The 20199-nt window shown below is 36.2% G+C and overlaps 1 protein-coding gene across 1 annotated transcript in view; it reads left to right on the top strand.

Annotated features, from left to right (window-relative positions):
- Window positions 1–20199, top strand: part of LOC131921211 (transmembrane protease serine 11C) — a 50790-nt gene that overhangs the window by 15164 nt on the left and 15427 nt on the right. The window contains exons 3-5 of the mRNA XM_059275913.1: window positions 1677–1795; window positions 12990–13057; window positions 16678–16838. Of these exons, the coding sequence (XP_059131896.1) occupies window positions 1677–1795; window positions 12990–13057; window positions 16678–16838 (348 nt within the window). The remainder of the gene's footprint in view (window positions 1–1676; window positions 1796–12989; window positions 13058–16677; window positions 16839–20199) is intronic.

Genomic DNA, 20199 nt, shown 5'->3' with positions numbered 1-20199 from the left:
GCTTCATTTTTTAAAACATTGTTTGAAATAGTCAATTTTTATGTATAGATTTATGTGGAACTCATTATACCGAGAATACAACTGAAAGGAGGCATCAGAATGAAATCTGAGAATATCTGTCAAAGTTTTGGTGATATTACCAAATTGTCCTCCAAAAATGTGTTCTAATTTCCATTCCCCTGACAGGCTATAAGAGCATCTGGATAGATTGATTGCTTGATTGAACTGTCATCTTTGTTAACATCTTTGTTAATCTAAAACAAACAAAATGGTGGTCTATGGAGATGGCTTGGTGGATAAAGAGCCTGTTGTGTAAGTATGAAGGCTTGAATCAGGATTCCCAGGACCCACATACAAAGCTACTCCTAACAATGCACACTTGTGCTTCTGGTGCTGGGGAGTAGAAACAGTTAGATCCAACATCAACCTGTGGCTTCCACATATACCCACACAAGGGTCAACACATATACACAACACACACACACACACACACACACACACACACACACACACACACATATATATATATATAATACATATACAGCCGGGCGGTGGTGGCGCACGCCTTTAATCCCAGCACTCGGGAGGCAGAGCCAGGCGGATCTCTGTGAGTTCGAGGCCAGCCTGGGCTACCAAGTGAGTTCCAGGAGAGGCGCAAAGCTACACAGAGAAACCCTGTCTCGAAAAAACGAAAAAAAAAATACATATACAAAGTACTATCTTATTTTACTTTTCATTTCTTTAATTATTTGTGAAAGACATGGCAGACTACACCAAATAATTAGTTACAAATGCTGATATAGGCTGGGGCAGCGGTGGCGCATGCCTTTAATCCCAGCACTCAAGAGGCAGAGCCAGGCAGATCTCTGTGAGTTCAAGGGTAACCTGGTCTACAGAGAGAGCTCTAGGACAGGCACCAAAACTACACAGAGAAACCCCGTCTGTCTTGAAAAACCAAAAAAAACCAAAAAAACAAAAAACAAAAACAAAACAAAACAAAAACCACTAATATAATTTTCTCAAAGCATCGCACAATGAACTTCTTCACTGTTTTTTTTTATGCTGTTTCTATCTCTCCTCCCTTTCCCTCCCCTTGAACTCTTTCCCCTTAGTGTATAGACTGGAGTCATAGAGAGTCACCTCAAAATTTAAGAAGAGAGGTTTTCATTTTTCTGCTAGATGAATTTGAGTGGTTCTGGTCAACCTCATCCCTGTCCCATCTCATCCGTTTGCTTGTGTAAAATCACACACTTCATTTCATTGTTCAGTTTACTAAATGTGCAGGACTTTCAAGTCACGCCTTGTTTCATTTTCTCCCTTATTCATTTTAATTTCTTGAGTACTCTGTGAGTAAAAAATCCTATGATTTGACTGATTTTCAGAAATGTAATGTATGGCAATCACAAAGACCAAGATAATTACTATATTTTAATGTAATTTTGTTTCATAACACATTGCCCAAACTTGAAAACTGGCACATTAAAAATTTATATTAAAAAATCTTGAATACATTTTTGGTAAAAGGTGGTAATTTAGCATTCCTCCACCCAGGCAATTTCCACACTCAGCGGGCATGAAGAGTTTTAGATGTCACGTAGCCTGACATTTTATGAGCACATAACTTCTCAGAATAGTTGTGCACAATGGAAAAACTATTTTTCCTTTTCTCTCCTCAGGAAAGGCACCTTTCTACTACCATGCCAGCTTTAAAGTTAACAACATTGACTATGACAGCAAATTTGCAAAGCCGTATTCTCAGGAATATATGGACCTAAATAAAAAGATAGTGTCTTTGGTAAGTTGAATGATTTTCCTGTGTATTCCTAAAAGTGTTAAGACCCTAGCAGTCACTTTGCAAGTTCAAAACAATTTCTAACCAATACCTTGCCATAGATTAGATGAATCAACCCTTTCAGAAAGTCCTCTGAAAACTTGAACATGGAAATATGCAAAGGGACACACTTCAAAAGACTCAGAAAAATGGCACATGAAAGACAGTCGACACTTGTAATGAATTAATCAATTGCATGAGTAACATATATTTGTTCTCTAAGATGCATAACTTAAGCCATGCTGTCTTTGGTTCAAAAATTAACCATCCCCTTGAGGAAGAAGCCTGGCCAATATGAAAGACAATGTGACCAAAATGAAGATCACTTCGCATGTCTTCGCTGTTGAAGGAAGGTCGTAAAACTCTTGCTTAAGAATTGGCTTTCTGTTCATGTTCACCAGGTTAAAGGTTCAACCGTGAGTCTGACTGTGTTCGGCCTGAAGCTTCTGTTTTCAGAGATACTACTATAATTAACTAAAGTAACCTAGTTAACCAGGCTGACAGTGTCAGGAGCAGTGATGGCATCATTCATCCACCATTTCTGCTAGAATCTCCGGACAGGACATTGCAGACTTCACGTATCTGACCAAAGCTTGTAGTCCTTCCAAACCATCCCACTATGCACAAGTTTTTAAAAAGTCAGAGTCCCTGAAAGTCCTGCTGTGTGTTTGCCATCAAGGAAAGAATTAGAAAATGGAGGCAGAAAACAGAGCTTTTAGATTTAGGACAAAAAGGGAACAAAGCAATCTGGTATAGTGGATAAGAAAAAGCCTGCTTTGAAATATGCCAGACTCAGAGCGACAAATACTGCTTCTTTTCTTTCATACGTGGAACCTAGACTTTAAAAATATATGTGTAGGATATCAAAGTACAATGGGACTATTTGTGAAGAGGAAGGGGACCAGTAAATAGGTAAGGAAAAGGACAAGAACATGAATTGGGTACATGGCAAAACAAACAAAATGTATAGTATGCCTATATGAAAATGTCATAATAAAGCCAATCATTTAATACAGTGAATACTACTAATAAGAATAAAATACAAAAGGAGAGAAAGAAATGGACTCAAGGGCCTTTTTCAACTCCAAAGTTAGTGCTTTACCACCTGTATGACATTATAGCTCCTTAATTTTCCTCCAATTCAGCTTCTTTATGTGGACATTAGACCACAAATGCCAACATAATAAGATGTCGCAGACATCACAAAAGGTGAAATGTGATATAAGCCAAGGTCCCATTATTTTGTCAGTCTTTTAAAAAGATAGCCTTAATCTATGGGTATAATGACAAGTCATTAAGAGTCAGTTTAATATATCCATTTAGCAGCGTAATAGTAGTAGGCTCTCTTCTAGGATTTATGATCTGTCTAGTCATAGGTTCTTGGCCCGACAATAATGCTAGGTATGGCTTTCATCTTGTAAAGAGGGCCTTAAATCATGGTTACTCCCATGGTTTTCATGCCAATATTGAGTTTCTAAGAAAATCATCCTAAAACAAGCTCTAACTTCAGACCAGTTCACTCAAATCCATTAGCCCCTACTTACTCTAGCATAGTGGTTTCCAACCTTCCTAATGCTGCAACCCTTTAATACAGTTCCTCATGTTGTAATGATCCCCAACCATAAAAATATTTGCCTTGCTATAATATAACTGTAATTTTGCTACTGTTATGAATCGTGGTGTAAATATTTGACATGCAGGTATCTAATATGCGACCCCATGAAAGGTTCATTTGACCCCCAAAGGGATCGTAACCCACAGGTTGAGAACCACTACTCCAGAACATTTGGTATAACTACTTATTGCATCATCCTTGCCTGCTAAGCAGTGATCATGACATCTTCCTTCAAGCTTATTTAACAACTCCATTCACAGTTTCCAATATATCTGCTTGAAAGCAACATATACCAAATAAATGTTGTGCAATGCCTTATTTTTATACTTGCTTTCTTTCTGTTTTCACTGAATATAATAATGCTTCATTCATTATAGTTATTATCATATATATATATATATATATATATATATATATATATATATATATAAAATTCATAAGTACAACTCTGCGATAATAACATGTACCAAATGGAGTTACAAATCATTAGAGAAATCTCACAAGTCACTACAATTCTTCCTATAGGCTCTCTTATTCTGATTGCCACTATATAATTCTTCCAATGATTCACGCTAAAAAGAAAATATATTTTTTTCTTTTTGGATCAAGAGAAATCCTGCTTTACCATAAACTATGGTGGAAAAGTCTTGATAGAGAACATTCTCACAGTTCATATTTTATATGGTTTTCTAACAGGCAGCTCAAGAAATCTCTATGCCTTCTGTACTATTTTAAGTTCTCCAGCAGGTATGATATCCAAATAAGTGAAAAGAAGTTCTAAGACCAATCAACAATGCCACAAGATCTTATTAATATAATTAGCTTTACTAATTTTCAGTATAAGTACTTACATGACAATATTTAATCCTCAGAATGTCCCTATGTCTTATAAAGAAACTGAGACAACTGAGAGATTAAGTTACCAAACTCAATCTCCATGATTTTTTGTCCTTTCTTTAAATACCACCAAAATACTACAAAATATGAGCACATTTCAAATTGTATGAAGTTAATATGACCAGATAAATAATCCAATGTGTTTAATAGAATACAATATGGTTTTCACCACATAAATGGTCAAGGTACCTGTATAAAGCAGTCAGCCAACTTTATACATTAAACCATTTACTGGAGTACTCAAGAATAAGGGACATATTAGTTAGGCATACAACCACGGCATTCATCAAATAAAATTTCCCATAAGCTAACCAGAGCATGTGAGGAGAATATGCCTCTCAGGACATATGCCTCTTTTTGATGAAGTCTACCAAATGACAGATTCTCTATGGGATTCATCAGATTTAAATAACGTCATTTTTTAAAAAAATTAATAAAAAGTAAATAACAGTGGTTTGTTCTGTTCCATTTAATATAGGATAGCAAATATTACAATCTGAGTAAAAATTATGTTAGCATTAATTCAGTTCTATGATCCTGAAAACGTTTCAGAAAAAAATAGTATAAACACTAAAAAACTTAAATTCAAGTATTACTATATTTGTATCTTTTTTGAAACATAATACTTATCTGATACATTAAATGTTAATCATTCTCTATTAGGATTCTAGCCATACTGGAACTGAGATAATTCAAAACTTATCAAGGATGCAATAAACATTATGACACTTATTATTTATATTTCAAGGGGTTTGAAGGTTTCCTAGCTTCATTTCTACTGTTGTGATAAAAATTTCCTGATCAAAAACTGCTTAGAGAAGAAAGGCTTCATTTTACTTTACAGTTCCAGGTTATAGTCTGTCATATAGACTATCTGGGACTTGTGGGAAGTCACCCTGACAAGAATCTGAAGAGGTCAGTCAAGAGCACAAAGAAATGACTGCACATCTGTCACTTGCTTGCCTCTGCTCCATTTTTGTCTCTCCACTCCTACACATCTCATGATCCCCGGTCCTAGAAAATAATGACACCCAGAGTGGTCTAGGCTCTCTCACAGCAACCAGCTTGATCAAATCCCTTATAGATCAAATGCCCATAGACCAACCCAATATAGACAATGCTTTATGGAGACTACTGTTTGCAGGTGATTCTAGACTACATCAGATTAATAAAGCTAACCATCACAGAAGACAACATTAAAAATTGCTACCATGATAATATTCTTTTCTACAACTGGAAAATACAGATATAAAAAACGCAATCAGGATATCATCAGCCTTGGGAATCATTGTAAATTAAAGAAGAGATAATAGCCCCAATTTTCACTTCACTTTGGGAATGTCAAACTACTAGGTATGTACTATCTTCTCTGTGTGACAGCATTTATCACTTAGAGGCATATTATCTTATAATCCTTTGTAACATGGCAAGAGCAATAAAATATTTTCTATATTTTGTCAGCTGATAAGAATGGGGAAAATTTTATAAGAAAATAATCATAAAATATACTAATGCTACTCTAAAACTTGGTATTTGAAAAATGAGAAGTTGCTGAGAAAAGAATATAGTCTACCTGGAGAGGTGGCTAAGTGGTTAAGAGAACATACAGCTCTTGCTGAGAACCCAAATTCAGTTCTATAGATGCATATCAGGGGACCCATAGCCCCACCTGTAACTCCAGCTCCAGAGGATGGAATACCTCCACTTCCATAAGCAGCCACATTCACATGCAGATACTCATACATAGATACACATGTATATACATAATTTTAAAATAAGATCTCCAGTTATTTATTAATCTTTAGAACTTTGACTTTATCCTGATATTTTTCAAAGGATAGACTGTTGTACTTTTACATAGTTTCTCAATATAACCATATATTCAAGCTTTGATAAATTCCTACTGTTGATAGGTGCTGTTTGATAAATTCCTACTATCGATACGGTGCTGGTGGGTGGCACTGGTTACCAGTGGAAAAGTCACGGGCTACAGCCACCACTATCAGAGTTAAAAAGAGCTTTATTAGAAAGAAACCAGGCCTGGAGAGAAAGGAAGATGGCAGGAGGGAGCAGAGCAGAGAGCAGAGAGGAAACAAAGAAAAAGAGTGTGGGGGTCCGTGTCCAGATTTTTAAGGCAAGGATTGCATGATCACATGGCAGGGTATGTACCCACCGGCGCCTACTGATGGTGTAAGATGCCAGAACCCAGAAGAGTGAGGGCAGGATCCTAACAACTATACTTTAAAAAATAGTCTTGATTACCACATTTAAGTCTTTGACTTTTTTTCTTTGGTGTCCTTTCTTTGACTTGGTTTGGGCATTTTGGAGACAAGCTCTCACTCTGTAGCTTAGATCTGTCTTGGACTTATAGAAATCCTCCTGTCTCAGCCTCTCAGAGTAATAAGGTTATAGGCATGAGTCACCATGCCGGGCTTAATAAATATTATAATAATCTACTTCTCATTCATAAATGTGATGTTAATGCTATAGTGGTAACAATTTTTCAGTTAGAAGCCTATGCTCAGGACTTTTTTCAACATCTTTCCATTATCACAATCTATTTATCACATTTAACAGAATTTATGGGTATAAGCAATAGAATCAAAGTAGCCTCAGCGACATAGCAAGTTTGAGGCCATCCTGGCTATATGAACCCTTATCTAAATAAATAAAGTATGATGTGGATAGTTAAATCATTAGTGTACTCCATTATTTCAAAGAAAATAAGATGTTGTAAGTTAAATAAAAACAAAATCAAACATACTGTTTGACCTCATACTAATTTGGTATGATAAAAGAGAAGGCTATAATATGCACCTGTAAAAAAGAATGGATGAAAACTTTACTATTTGTGATACTGCTGGATATCCAAAATCTCCAAGCAACTTGATAGACATATTACTTGAAGCAATATTAGAGTCTAGTACATTAAAAACAGCTTTCTTAAGATAAACAACCCAAACTAACAGATTTCCATGAACCTAGTGTTATCAGTTCTAGACTGTTAATCCTAATCATTCCATCAACATTGTGTCTAGTCCTTAGAATACCTTCAGAAATAATCCAATTTTATCTGCCTTTATAGCTGTCAGTATGTTCCCTAGATCCTATTGCCCAAAATATCTCCTTAAGTACTGATGTTAGACAATACTGACCATATTCAGATAACATTGTGAAACAGAAAAGAAAACATAGTTGAAGTGGAAATGCTACAAAAGGAAAAGAAAGATGAATTGTTTAGAGGGGGAAAAAAGATCTACAGAATCCACAAATTTACTTCTGGAGCACAGATCAGTTAACACTGAAATTATTCTGAGCATATAAGTAACTATATGGCTTTATCTTTTCTATAGGATTCCCTTTCCCACAAGGAAAAAAGACACAGTAATGCTATTACTCTCCTAGAATGCAGAATAGTATTTTGTGGTCTTCAGCTACATCATGAACTAGATCACATATCATATTATCTTTAAAACCTTTCTCTGACTCTGTGTTCTTCTCTAGATTATTTTCATGTTTCCTTTCGCAAACTTTTGTTGAATAGGTAAGCGTGTTTTCTGTTTCCCTGTATCACCTCTGTTTCATCCAACAGGGATCTCTCACCACCCACTTTAACTGCTTAAATGAAGAGCACCACAGACCTTGCTGCTGCCAAATCATTGTTCCTTCCTCTTACAAATATGTCCCTTCACTTCTGCACACTCTTCCTTTCCTGGCTTCTGTAACGTATCCTTTCCCATATGTTATTCGTGTTCACAAGCTGTTTTCCCCCTTTGGATTGCTGTTTCATTATCATCTGCAGATGTAAATTGTGACTCAACCACGGCTACTCAGAGTCAAGCTTACTTTTTCCATGTCTCCTCATCACCTCTGTCTTTGCCATTCTCTGGATATATTCCCTATGAACTATCACATTAAAGCTACAATTTAAAAGCTATTTTGATGATACTCAAAAGCAAAATCTAGTCTTCCTTAGTTTTATCCATTGCAGTAAATAGCAAGATGATGATAATAATAATAATAATAAATAAATAAAAATTCAGTTGCTCAATCTAAAAGCTTAACAAAGGAATACTCAAAATCTGCAAATCAAAGCATCACATTGAATTCACCTCCAAAATATAACCTAAATCTATCCTTTTCTCTCCTTATCTACTGCTGCCATCTCTTTCCAAAAATCCTACTATCGCCTTTAAATTGCTGTCTTTGCTCATATTCTGATATCCTCATAATCCCACGCAGTAGTTAAAGTGGTCATCTCAAAAAGAAAATGATATCACCTTGCTGTCTTTTTAAAAGTCTATGAAGACATTCAATTTTGTACATACTTATATAAAGAATAAAGAATAAAAAGACAAAACCATAGCTCTTAGATGGGAGGCTGGAGAAATGGATCAGTGGATAAGAACATTCACTGCTCACTCAGAGGATGCAGGTTCAGTTCCCAGCACCCACTTTAGGCAGATCCAGGGATCTGGCACCCTCTTCTGGTCTACAAGGACACAAACACAGAGACATACACATTTGCACAATTTTTTTAAAAAGTCTTTTTTAGAAAACTTACATGAAAAGAGGAATAAAATTAAATCACACAAAATGAAAGTTTTATTGAAAAAAGAATTTTTTCATACAATACATTCTAATATGGTTTCCCCACACCCAACTCCTCCCAGATCCTCCCTACTCACCCTCCCAAATCCACATCTTTTCTTTCTCTCTCTTACTAGAAAACAAATAGGTAACAAACACATAGAGAGAAAGAAAGAGAGAATAGGACCAAACAACAAACAAAAAGGGGGAGAGAGAGAGACAAAAAAAAAAGCAGAAGACGCCGGGCAGTGGTGGCACACACCTTTAATCCCAGCACTAGGGAGGCAGAGCCAGGCGGATCTCTGTGGGTTCGAGGCCATCCTGGGCTACCAAGTGAGTCCCAGGAAAGGTGCAAAGCTACACAGAGAAACCCTGTCTTGAAAAACAAAAAAAAAAAAAATCAGAAGACACACACACAGAAATCCCATAAAAATATACAACTGGAAACTGTAATACACATACAAAAGACCTGTAAGATTAAAATAAAAATGTGCAGACAAAGCAAAACGAGACAAAAAAAAAATAACCCTCCCAAAATACCATTGAGTTTGTTTTGTGTCAGCCAGCTACTGCTGGCTAAAGAATTTCCTTTAAGTGTGGTTTGTATACCCAGTGAGAGTCCATCAGAGAAAACTAAATTTTCCATGAAAGAGCTATTTTAAATACAGACCCCTTTCTCTTTCTCTTATCTTTTGCAATTTCCTTTTCTCTTCACATATATCTTCAAATTCGATCTCCAATAGCCCACATTTTTATCTTTTCTTTTCATCTCCTGACTGTGCTCACATGTTTAGAAATGCAAAACATATAAAGACGTTGTTTTCCAGTATTTCATCAAAATGGGTTCACTATATACATTGTCATTAAATTTTCCATGAGATGGAAAGAGAGATGTTCTTAAATCCTGCCAGCTTAACCTGGGGCCAAGGCATTCTTCTTCTACACACCAAAAGCCCCATAAAGAAACCTTGTGCTGTTTTCTGCACACGGCACTAATAGAACTGCTTCACCCTTGCAGTTCCTGTTTGGTTTTGGTTTTGTTTGTTTGTTTGTTTGTTTTGAGACATGGTCTCACTACGTAACCTTGGCTGGCCTGGAACTTGCTATGTGACCAGACCGGCCTTTTGGTTTATTGACTTTTATGGAGCTACAGAAAAATCTAGAAAAAAACATAGTCAACTTCATTCCTGGGTATCTACAGATATCTTGAGCCTTTCCAAGGGCTGACGTGGGTCCTTCTTTACAGAACGTTCTCAGGATTCCTGATTCATCCATGCAGAAGAAAGTTTTTTATCATCTCACTATTTCCTTGATTCTTATAAAAAAATCAATTGTCTCTACTCCAAGGAGAGGCAGATATTTTGGAATTAAGAATAGAACATATGATTATTTATTCATGAATATTATTAATATTCATAATATTTGTATTTGTTGAACTTACCAATAACATCCAGGATACCTTGGCCTATAAGGTCCTCTGAAATCTCATTTCTACATATTGTGCAAATACAACTTGTATGATGTCTTCTTGACACTTGTCACTTGAGTCATAAATCCCTCAAATACACCAGTCTGTTCTTACCTGCGACCTTCACAATTGTTATTCCCTTCACCTAGAAAACTATCCTTTTCTTCCCTTTGCTTTCAACTTTCCATCTTCCAGGTCCCATTCACATATCACTCCTTCAAAGAGGCCTTATCTGAAGCCTGAATCACTCCATCTCATTATTTCACATTCTTTATATCAAACATATCTCAAACCACTATACTTATATATTTATTTCTTGTTATGCTTAATCATCTTTCTCCTCCATTAAATCACTTAAAAAGTAAGACTATTTATAGTTTTATTCCATAAGATAATACATTTATTGGATAAATGTACTTATTACAATTACTTGGCAGCAGAAAGAAAAATAAAAATTCAACCGTTTGTGGATTCCAACATGATGATGTTTATGAGGAGTGTTTTTGCCAACATGCAAACTATAGCAGGTGGAAACCTTATATAGTGATGCTGAAAGTCCTGTTGTAGGAAGTCATCCATTTCATTGGAAAATGGAGAAGTGATTGAGAAGGTGATTCTTACATAAAATTTCTCTTAAGACTTCTCTGTATAGCATCGCATTCTTTTAATTTTTGAGAATTTCATACGTGAATACTGTATTTATATAATTTCTGCCCCCTCCACTCTCTCTCCTAACTTCCTGTGACCCCAACACCTTGTCAGATGCAAAACCTCTTCTTTAATTTTGTTACACACACAAACACACACACAAACTTTTAAGTCTATTGATTGTTCCTCGTGTGTTCATGTGATTAGGACTGAACACTTGGAAAAACTATCAGGTCTCTTATTCATGGAGAAAACTAATTTTCCCTCTCAGCAGCCATTGAATGGTTGCAAGTTTTCATCTAGGGGTGGGGTTTTATAAAAGTATTCCAAACCCATGTTTGCGTCTTGACTTGTATGGTCATTATGCAGGTCTTCTTTTAGGCAATCATGTTGTTGAGATTTCATGAATACAGCTTCCCTATTAAGTCTAAAAGTCACCATCTTGCAACAGGCATCCTGGTCCTCTGGCTCTTAAGTTTTTCCACACCTTCTTCTGTGATTTCCCTAAGATTTGGCTATGGGGTTTATAGTGTAGATGTATCAACTGGGGTTTGGGTACCTCCACTGCCATTTATTCTCTGCATGCGGACCAGTTGGGATCTCTGTAATAGTGTCCATCTTCTGCAAAAAGAAGCTCTTCTTTAAGAGCTACATTTACAAGTTAATATATGGATAAGTATTTAGAATACAACTAGAAATTATATTAGTTTAGGAAAAAATGGGAAGAATGGTTTCTCCTCTAAGTCTATGATCTCTCTAGCCATCAATAATTGGCTCTGTTTACAGTAGCAGGCATGAATTCCCTCAGATTGAGCAGGTCTTAAGTTCAGCTAGACAACTGTTGGCTATCTCTCTCCCCAAGATATGGCTGCCACAAATTGCACCATAGGTAGGACTACTGATTGCTTCTCTCCCTTGGCAGCTTGTATACTTCCTCTAGATATTGTGAGAGCTAATCTTCAGGGAGGAGGCTTCCAGGTCAATTCTAATTTGATTCTTCTAAGTCCTGTGTTCAAAATGACTTGTGTCTGTGGCAGTAGGGTCCTATTTTCAACTTCTGGGAGGCAACCAATGGCAGTAATAGCCTATATTATTTAGAGATTCTCTTAGAAGCTCCTGACTAACAACTCAAAAGAAGGTTTTTACATGCCTGGAACTGGGGTTTCTGTTAGATAGTCTAGGACTCTTGTGTATGTGGAAGGGTACATTATCACCTCATGTGAATGTAACTCCAATATAAGTTACAATAAATTTAAATAAGCTTATAAAATAATGTGTTTCCCCATGGCTTTTTCAAACATTTTTAGTGTTATTTCCTCTCTTCCTTCTCTTTCCATATTACCCTTCCTCCCCTCCCCCCAGTTAAAATATCCCACCCATTTTCCCCTCTCTCCTTTAATAACACCTACGCCATACTATCTCCCTTTAAGCCTATCAATGACATATACTTGGAAAAGGAAAAAAATAGCTTGCCATATAGGCATTACAGGTCTGCCATAGCACACATACACACATGCATACATATATACACACAAATGCATGCACACACACACAATTTAGAAACATCTCCTCTATGCATATTACTGCAAACTTTCATTAGATTTATATTCAGTAAAATCTTCACATGGAATAAAAATAATATCATAATATCCACTAGTCCATTGAATTCACCATTTCAAAATGAATATTATAACTTAGCATGCTGCTCTTCATGATATTTGGAAGACATGAACATTATATATTTTATCAAAATTAGGAACAATTTAATTTAATTGATTTATACATAAGTAAAATTCAGTATATTTTGGCATATGAAGTCAAGCTGGATGATGGTTTGTTGTACTATTGTTTGTTTTTAGGTGTATTTCAAATTTTCAAAAGTAATAGAAACTTTTTAATAAAACTAAAATCATGTCATTAACCCTTTTTCTTTTTATTAGATGAATGAAACATTCCATGAATCAAACCTGAGAAAACAGTATGTCAAATCTCACACTGTCCAAGTAAGGTATGCATAGCAGCATGAGAAACAGTTTGACCTTCACCTCCACATTGCTTTCCAACAAAATGTGTTTCTGTGGTGTGCAACTTTAAGTGTGAAATAAAATTGAATTTAGTGTAGTAAAACTCCCCATGCTTTATATATATATATATATATATATATATATATATATATATATATATATGTGTGTGTGTGTGTGTGTGTGTGTGTATACATATATATATATATATAAAATGTTTTATATATATAAAAAGTTTTATCACTTTTTAGAAAATGATTACAGGGCTAAAGAGGTGGCTCAGCAGCTAAGAGCACCTGTTGCTCTTGCAGAGGACTAGATTCAGTTCCCAACACTCACATTGTGGCTCACTACCCATCCATAATTCCAATTCCAGGTGATCCAACACCCTCTTCTGACCTCCTTGGGTACTGCATGCCCATAGTTCATATACATACATGCAAGCAAAACACTCATACACATAAGATAAATAAATCTAAAAACAGTAAAAATACAAATTGACTAAACTACAACCATGAATTCCAACTAATTATGAGCATCAGATAAAAGTTAAATGGTCTGCTTTTATTTGAGGGTACAAAATCAAAAAGTATATCTAAAATTGAGAGTATACTTAAAACTTGTTAACATGAATAAAAGAGGGTCATTGAGATGACTTATAGGGTAGAAGCACTGGGACACATCCTGTTGACCCAATTTCCATCCTAGGATCCCAGAGAGATTTGACACTAGAGAGCTGTTTTCTGACCTAATATACATGAATATATTCTGATATAACATGAATGCTAACACACACACACACACACACACACACACACACACACACACACATACACGTTGAATAAAAAAAGTAATTTTTGTAACCAGTTCATTCAAAGTAGAGACATTTCACATAAAAAAAGGACTTAGGGATTTTTGTTTAAAAATCAAATTCATTTACCACCCTAGTCCTCCACGCCACATGGCAACAATAGACAAAAGCTATTGTGGCATAGTGGAACATTCCTGTAACTCCATGACTAGGAAGCTGAGGATACAAGGGGGGGGGGGGTTACAATTTCTAAGCCAGATGGGGATACATATTGAAAGCGTCTCTCATTAAGAAGTATATAGATAAAATAAATGATAAATAATAGATGGCAAAACATCTAGGAACTGAGTGTTTAGCAGTTTGCAACAGACGCTAAATATTGACAAAATACATCCATAGTGCATACTAGGTTTCCCTCCTTCAAAGTTTGGGAACCTACAGAAGTCAAGTTTCACAGCTTTATCCATAGTCAAGATGTCCATACGTATAGATAAAGAACAAAGAATCGGGGGAGATTGGCATGAGTAGAAAGAAGCTCAAGCAGTTGGAAGTTCACATATTTGACAAGGTGAGAAGTTATGTCCCTAGAACCCCACCTCTGTGACAAGGGGGTTCATGGGAAGGAGAGTGGATAAAGGAGATAAATTTTTTTGTCACAAAGAAACAGATCCCAATTAACAACAGTTCTTCAAAAACTATTTGCCACCGCTTATTTGTTCCTACCTCACTAGATTTTTTTAACCCAACAAGAAATAATATCCAGAATATTCTATCTATAAGCTTAGAATGGAGCTAATATAATTCAGTTTTAAAATATGTGTTCATTCTTCATCACTTCAAGTAACTGATGTGAGCTCTGCTGGGTATTAGGAAGTTTCAGTAAGACTAAAATACAACTCATGCCCTCATTACTAATTTAGAAATCAATTAAATAATTAAATCATTAATTAGTGCTTATAAAGGTAAAAAGTATGTAAAATTGATAATCTAGGTACTGGGGACCTTTAGTTTCTAAATCCCCACATAACACAGTCATGTACACAAAAACTAACACAGACTTCTGTGGAACCAAGCTGTGGTCATGGGGTAGAAGCATCAACTTGAACAAAACTAGGAGGCTTTTGCTGACTTCTGTCTTAGAAATGATGTCCTTGAGTAAGCTAATGATTATTGTTTAAATAAGCCAGTCTCCCTCTTTGATTAGATATGTCATATTGTCCCTTGCTACTTAAATACCGTATCATTATTGAAATACAATGAGAAAAATCCTGTGCATGATGTTATATGGGAACTAAATAATTAACACCCATGGAGACACAGTAGTTTTCCTTTTTTGTCCAGGGTTAGATACACACAGAAGCATAAAACCAAACTTCTCATTTCAAATGATTCTTTAGTATTAATTAATTTTGATGCATTCTTAAAGTCAAGGGGTTCTCAGGAAAGAAGAGACGTATCCAAAATGAATTAGTCAATAATTCATGTAGGGAAAACCATTCTTAAAATGTAGTAACTCCATATCCCTATGAGAACAATCATACAAAAATCCAGCAAAAAGTTTCTAAACCTTCATGATCCACAAAAATAACCAACATTTTAAAACAATATTGAATTTAGCTGAACATATATGAGACTATACAAATGCCTATAAACTTAAATTTTCCTTTTTATCCCCCTAGATATTTTAAAAATAAATACAATTGGAAGTCAGCCTGGATATATTTAAAGCTCAAATTTAGGTTAAAATTAACCAAGCCTATAACAAATTAAAATAAATTCTCCAGTAAGGCATAACATAATAATCACATTAAAAAAATATATATAACAGAAGAAAATAATAGAAATAAGGTTTGTTGTCACTATGGGAATCGTGGATCTTGAGCACAGTTTCCATTTTTGTTCACATGTGTCCTGAGGGTTTGAAAGAGGGTGCTATAGGGTTCTAAGTTACATAGAGCTCCAGATTGCTGGTTTGCAGATGCAGAAATGCACTTTAGTTCTAGGAAACCATTGTAAGACACAGAAATAGAAAGCTGTAACTAACAGCCCTTCTCTAGAGTCAGTTACAGTTACCTCCTCATAAAATGTAACTACACAGAGAAACCCTGTCTCAAAAAAAAAAAAAAAACAAAAAAATGTACAGTTTATGCATTTGCATCTTCAATTTAGAATGACAAGTAAAATGAGTTCACTCTGTAACACTCAGTCCTGGTATTCAACAGGTAAATAGATAATGGCTCGCTATTGTAAACTGTGACTACCTTTAAAACAACAACAAAATAAAACAAAAAATAATAGATGATTCCTTTTCACCTGTTTTTCTGTTCATTATTTTCTACTAGTTCTCCCTACAGAGTTCATACTGGGTTCATAATTTATTTGTATTAACAAATAACTTTCATTCACTACTGTGATATTCAAAATTCCTCTATATCCATTAATAAGAAGCTCTTGATCTGTAATGATTTTTTAAAAACTAGTAAATAAGATTATCATCCCATTTTGGAGAGTAGAACCAGGAAAAGTGAATGACAGCAACTTGCTATATAATCATAGTGGCAGATACTAGATATAAAATTCAAACTCAGTTTCCCTGGATATAAAAATAAAACAAAGTATTCATTATATCCATAAAATATTGTCTCCTCTCCCTTGGGAAAGACTCTACAGTTCACAAAACGTAATAGTTCCACTGTATTGTGTCAACCATTGCCCCTTTATGAACTCTCCACCCTGCTACTAAAAATGATAGGGGTTCCTTCATGAAATGACACTCTGTCTGTTTATGTTTTACAGCAAAGCCAATGGGAAAGTGGTGATACATGTTGTGCTGAAATTTAAAGCCTGTTATAGCAATAATGTAGAAAAATTCTGGGACAGCGTTGAAACCATTTTGTATCAGAAGCTCAAAGGCCAAACTGAATTACTAATAGATTTTTCCTCATTTAAATTTTCAGGTAAGAATACATATGGTATGGAATGACTTTCATCTTTCAATCTGAATATGGTGTTTTATTATACACATGAAGCAGAATTCCTTCCTTTAAATGTTGTACCACAGAAAACGATAGCAATTTTTGTGTGCTGTGAAAGTAGCCAGAATCTCAAATTACATTTTTTGGGGGGCAAAACACAGCAGCCTAAACTGTGGCTTACTCTGCAGTCATGATGCCCACTTTCGTTCTAACAGTCTCAACAATGAAGACTGCCAGGATTGATGGAACTTTTTAAAAATCCATCTTCCTACTTGACACACATTTAATGGAACTTGTCTCACATAGTCACATAGAATCTGGTTCTTATTCTTAGTGAGAAAACAACTTATCCCTGGTTTGTGAGAATAGCGTGGAGCATGATAAAACACAGTCATCTCTGGGACGGGCTGTCAGTTCCTAGAACTACAAATCCTATTATAAGAATAAGGCAGACAATTTGGGGAACAGAATTGTAACTGAAAATATTGCCACTTCTACTGGAAGGACTAAAAGATTGGGGTGGGGGCTCCTAGGACAAGCATCCATTTTCACTGAACATCAAAACATTAAAAAGCAAGATCTGAATGTGCTTCTCCTGGATAAGAAGCCGCTGCTGAATTGTAGCTTCCCTGAGATGTTTCCTCTCACAGCCTTCCTCCCCATTATATACATAGTGGCCTCAAAAAAGACAGGAAGAAAGCAGCCTTCCAAGTTGTAGAGAATAAAGATCCAAAGAGATAATTTTAGAAATTTATCTGTCAACTACATAAACAAAAACATAAACGAAATATTATATTCCCAGCATCCTTCCAAATTTTAAATATCATGTAAGATCTCAGGGAAATGAGCACTCTGGTGGTCTCTTCCAAACAACTGATTTTTCTTAGGAGTCCTGTTGCAATGCCAAACTACCTTGTTGTCAGGAGCAGTTAAATGAAGCAGGTTAAGTACAGGCTGTGCTCTGGTATTGTCTTAAGTCTTGGAACTTTCGGTCCCTCCCTCTTCATCCTTCATTGGAAGTTAGGTGCCTCATAAAACTGAGTGAGGTTGAAGAAGTGATCAGGGAAGTCCTCTGGGAGTGAGTTTTATCTAAGCAGAGCTATTAGTGCAGATGTGTGTGTGCGTGTGCATGCGTGTGTGTGTGTGTGTGTGTGTGTGTGTGTGTGTGTGTGTGTTTTCAGATATCTTTTTTTTATCATGTGTATTTTTTTTTTACAGTTTTCTTTCTTTTTTTTAAAATTTTTATTTTGCAATACAATTAAGTTCTACATACAGGCACAGATTCCCTTGTTCTCCCCCCTCCCACCCCCCTCACCTTCCCCCCAGCCCGCCCCCCATTCAATCTCCTCCAGGGCAAAGCCTTCCCCACAGACTGAGATCAACCTGGTGGACTCAGTCCAGGTAGGTCCAGTCCCCTCCTCCCAGGCCGAGCCAAGCGACCCTGCATAGGCCCCAGGTTTCAAACAGCCAACTCATGCAATGAGCACAGGACCCAGTGCCACTGCCTGGATGCCTCCCAAACAGATCAGACCCCTCAGCCATTGGTTCATATTTCATGTGTTTCCGTTTGTTTGGCTATTTGTCTCTGTGCTTTATCCGACCTTGGTCTCAACAATTCTCTCTCATATAAACCCTCCTCATTCTCGCTAATTGGACTCCCAGAGATCCACCTGGGGCCTAGTCATGGATCTCTGCATCCAGATCCCTCCAGGTGCTTTGGCCAGTTCGTAATGAAGCAGTCTGTCTGACTGCTGTTATTGTAATGTTGGAGCACTAGCTTCATCAGATATACGAAGTGCAAAGATTTTTTTCATTCTGTGACCTGCTAACTAATACTAATACATGTATTTTAATTCTGGAATTGGCTGGTGTCCTATTAATTTCTGCCTAATAGTTTTGTTTAGGACAGTAGACTTGAAGAGAAGGAGGTACGGTCTGCTATTTGAGCCATACAATGCTTAATGAGTAAGATTCTCTACATAGACTTGATGATGAAAGGTTTTTGAATATGATTATGAAATAATATATTATTTGCTATCACTTTTCTTTCAATGGTGGCCAAGAAATCAAAGTACAACTGTTAATTAAAAGCATACAGTGTTGCTAGCCTATGAGCAAAATGCCCCAGCTCACTAGAGCATATTTCCTACAGTGTCAGTGGAGAACTGACTAGCTTTATTAAGATCTGGAGAACTAATCGCCTTTCCATCATCCTTTAATTAAAACCCTTGCATCTCACAGTCAAAAAAAAAAAAAAAACTGAGTGAGGTTTCACCGTGTAGAAGCAGACCCAGCAGCTGACAAAGCCATTCTCCCAAAACCACAACAGAACACGTTAGTACAGGGCTTATACCCAGGACAGCCCTCACTGAGATGACTTTTTAATCGTTGGTCAAGACGTGAGTAGGTCTGTGCCATAGGGATCTTGAAATTTATTTGGCAGCCAAAGTCACTGTTTCAGCACTTTATTAAATACTATGACCTTCTTATGATGACGAGTTAGCTCAGCTACTTACAACGGATATGCCAAGGCTATGAAGTACATTTTCATACATGCTGCTTAATATACCAAAAAAATCTCTATATATTTAAGACAAAGCCTTACATGCCACTAGCCAGAACTGTTAATTAAAATGAATGGCTGATTGAAGCACAAGTATCCTACAATGTGACTAGGGAAAAAAGGGCAATACAAGACAGTGGTTGAGACCACAGATTCTGCTATTAGATGGCTTGATATTTGGGTTTTTCAGTCCTCTATATGTAAGACTTTGGGAAATTTACTTAACATTTGAATGCCTCTGTCTAACTATGTCATAACAGAAATAAGGATTAGAATAAAAAATACTCCTTATGGTTGTTGTGAAGTTTTTGGAGAACAGATAAATTATAAAGAACATTTAAAGACAGGTTTAACACAAGTCATTACTAATTACTGAGTTTTTATCCAGAGAAAACAAAACCGCTCAATATGTATGTTTTATAGATTTGAAAACTGTCTTAGTTAGGGTTTCTATTATTGTAACGAACACCACGGCCAAAAGAAACTTGCAAACAAATGGGTTTCTTTCATCTTATAACTCACCTCGTGGGCCACACTCTATCACTGAGGGAAGTCAGTGATGAAACACACATCACTGGAGACAGAAACCTGGAGACGGGAACCCAACCAAATCTTTTGGAGGAGTGGTGTCTACTGGCTTGCTTCTCATGGCATGCTCAGTGTGCTTTCTTATACAACTCAGAACCACCAGCCCAAGGCTGGCACTGCCCACAGTGAGCTGAGTCCTCCCATATCACTCATGAATCAAGAAAATGCCAACTGACTTGCCTACAGGAAATC

Source organism: Peromyscus eremicus, chromosome 10 (assembly GCF_949786415.1).
Source record: "Peromyscus eremicus chromosome 10, PerEre_H2_v1, whole genome shotgun sequence".
NCBI lineage: Eukaryota > Metazoa > Chordata > Mammalia > Rodentia > Cricetidae > Peromyscus > Peromyscus eremicus.
The sequence above is the reverse complement of the archived record's forward strand: the minus strand, read 5'-3'. Positions and strand labels throughout refer to the sequence as shown.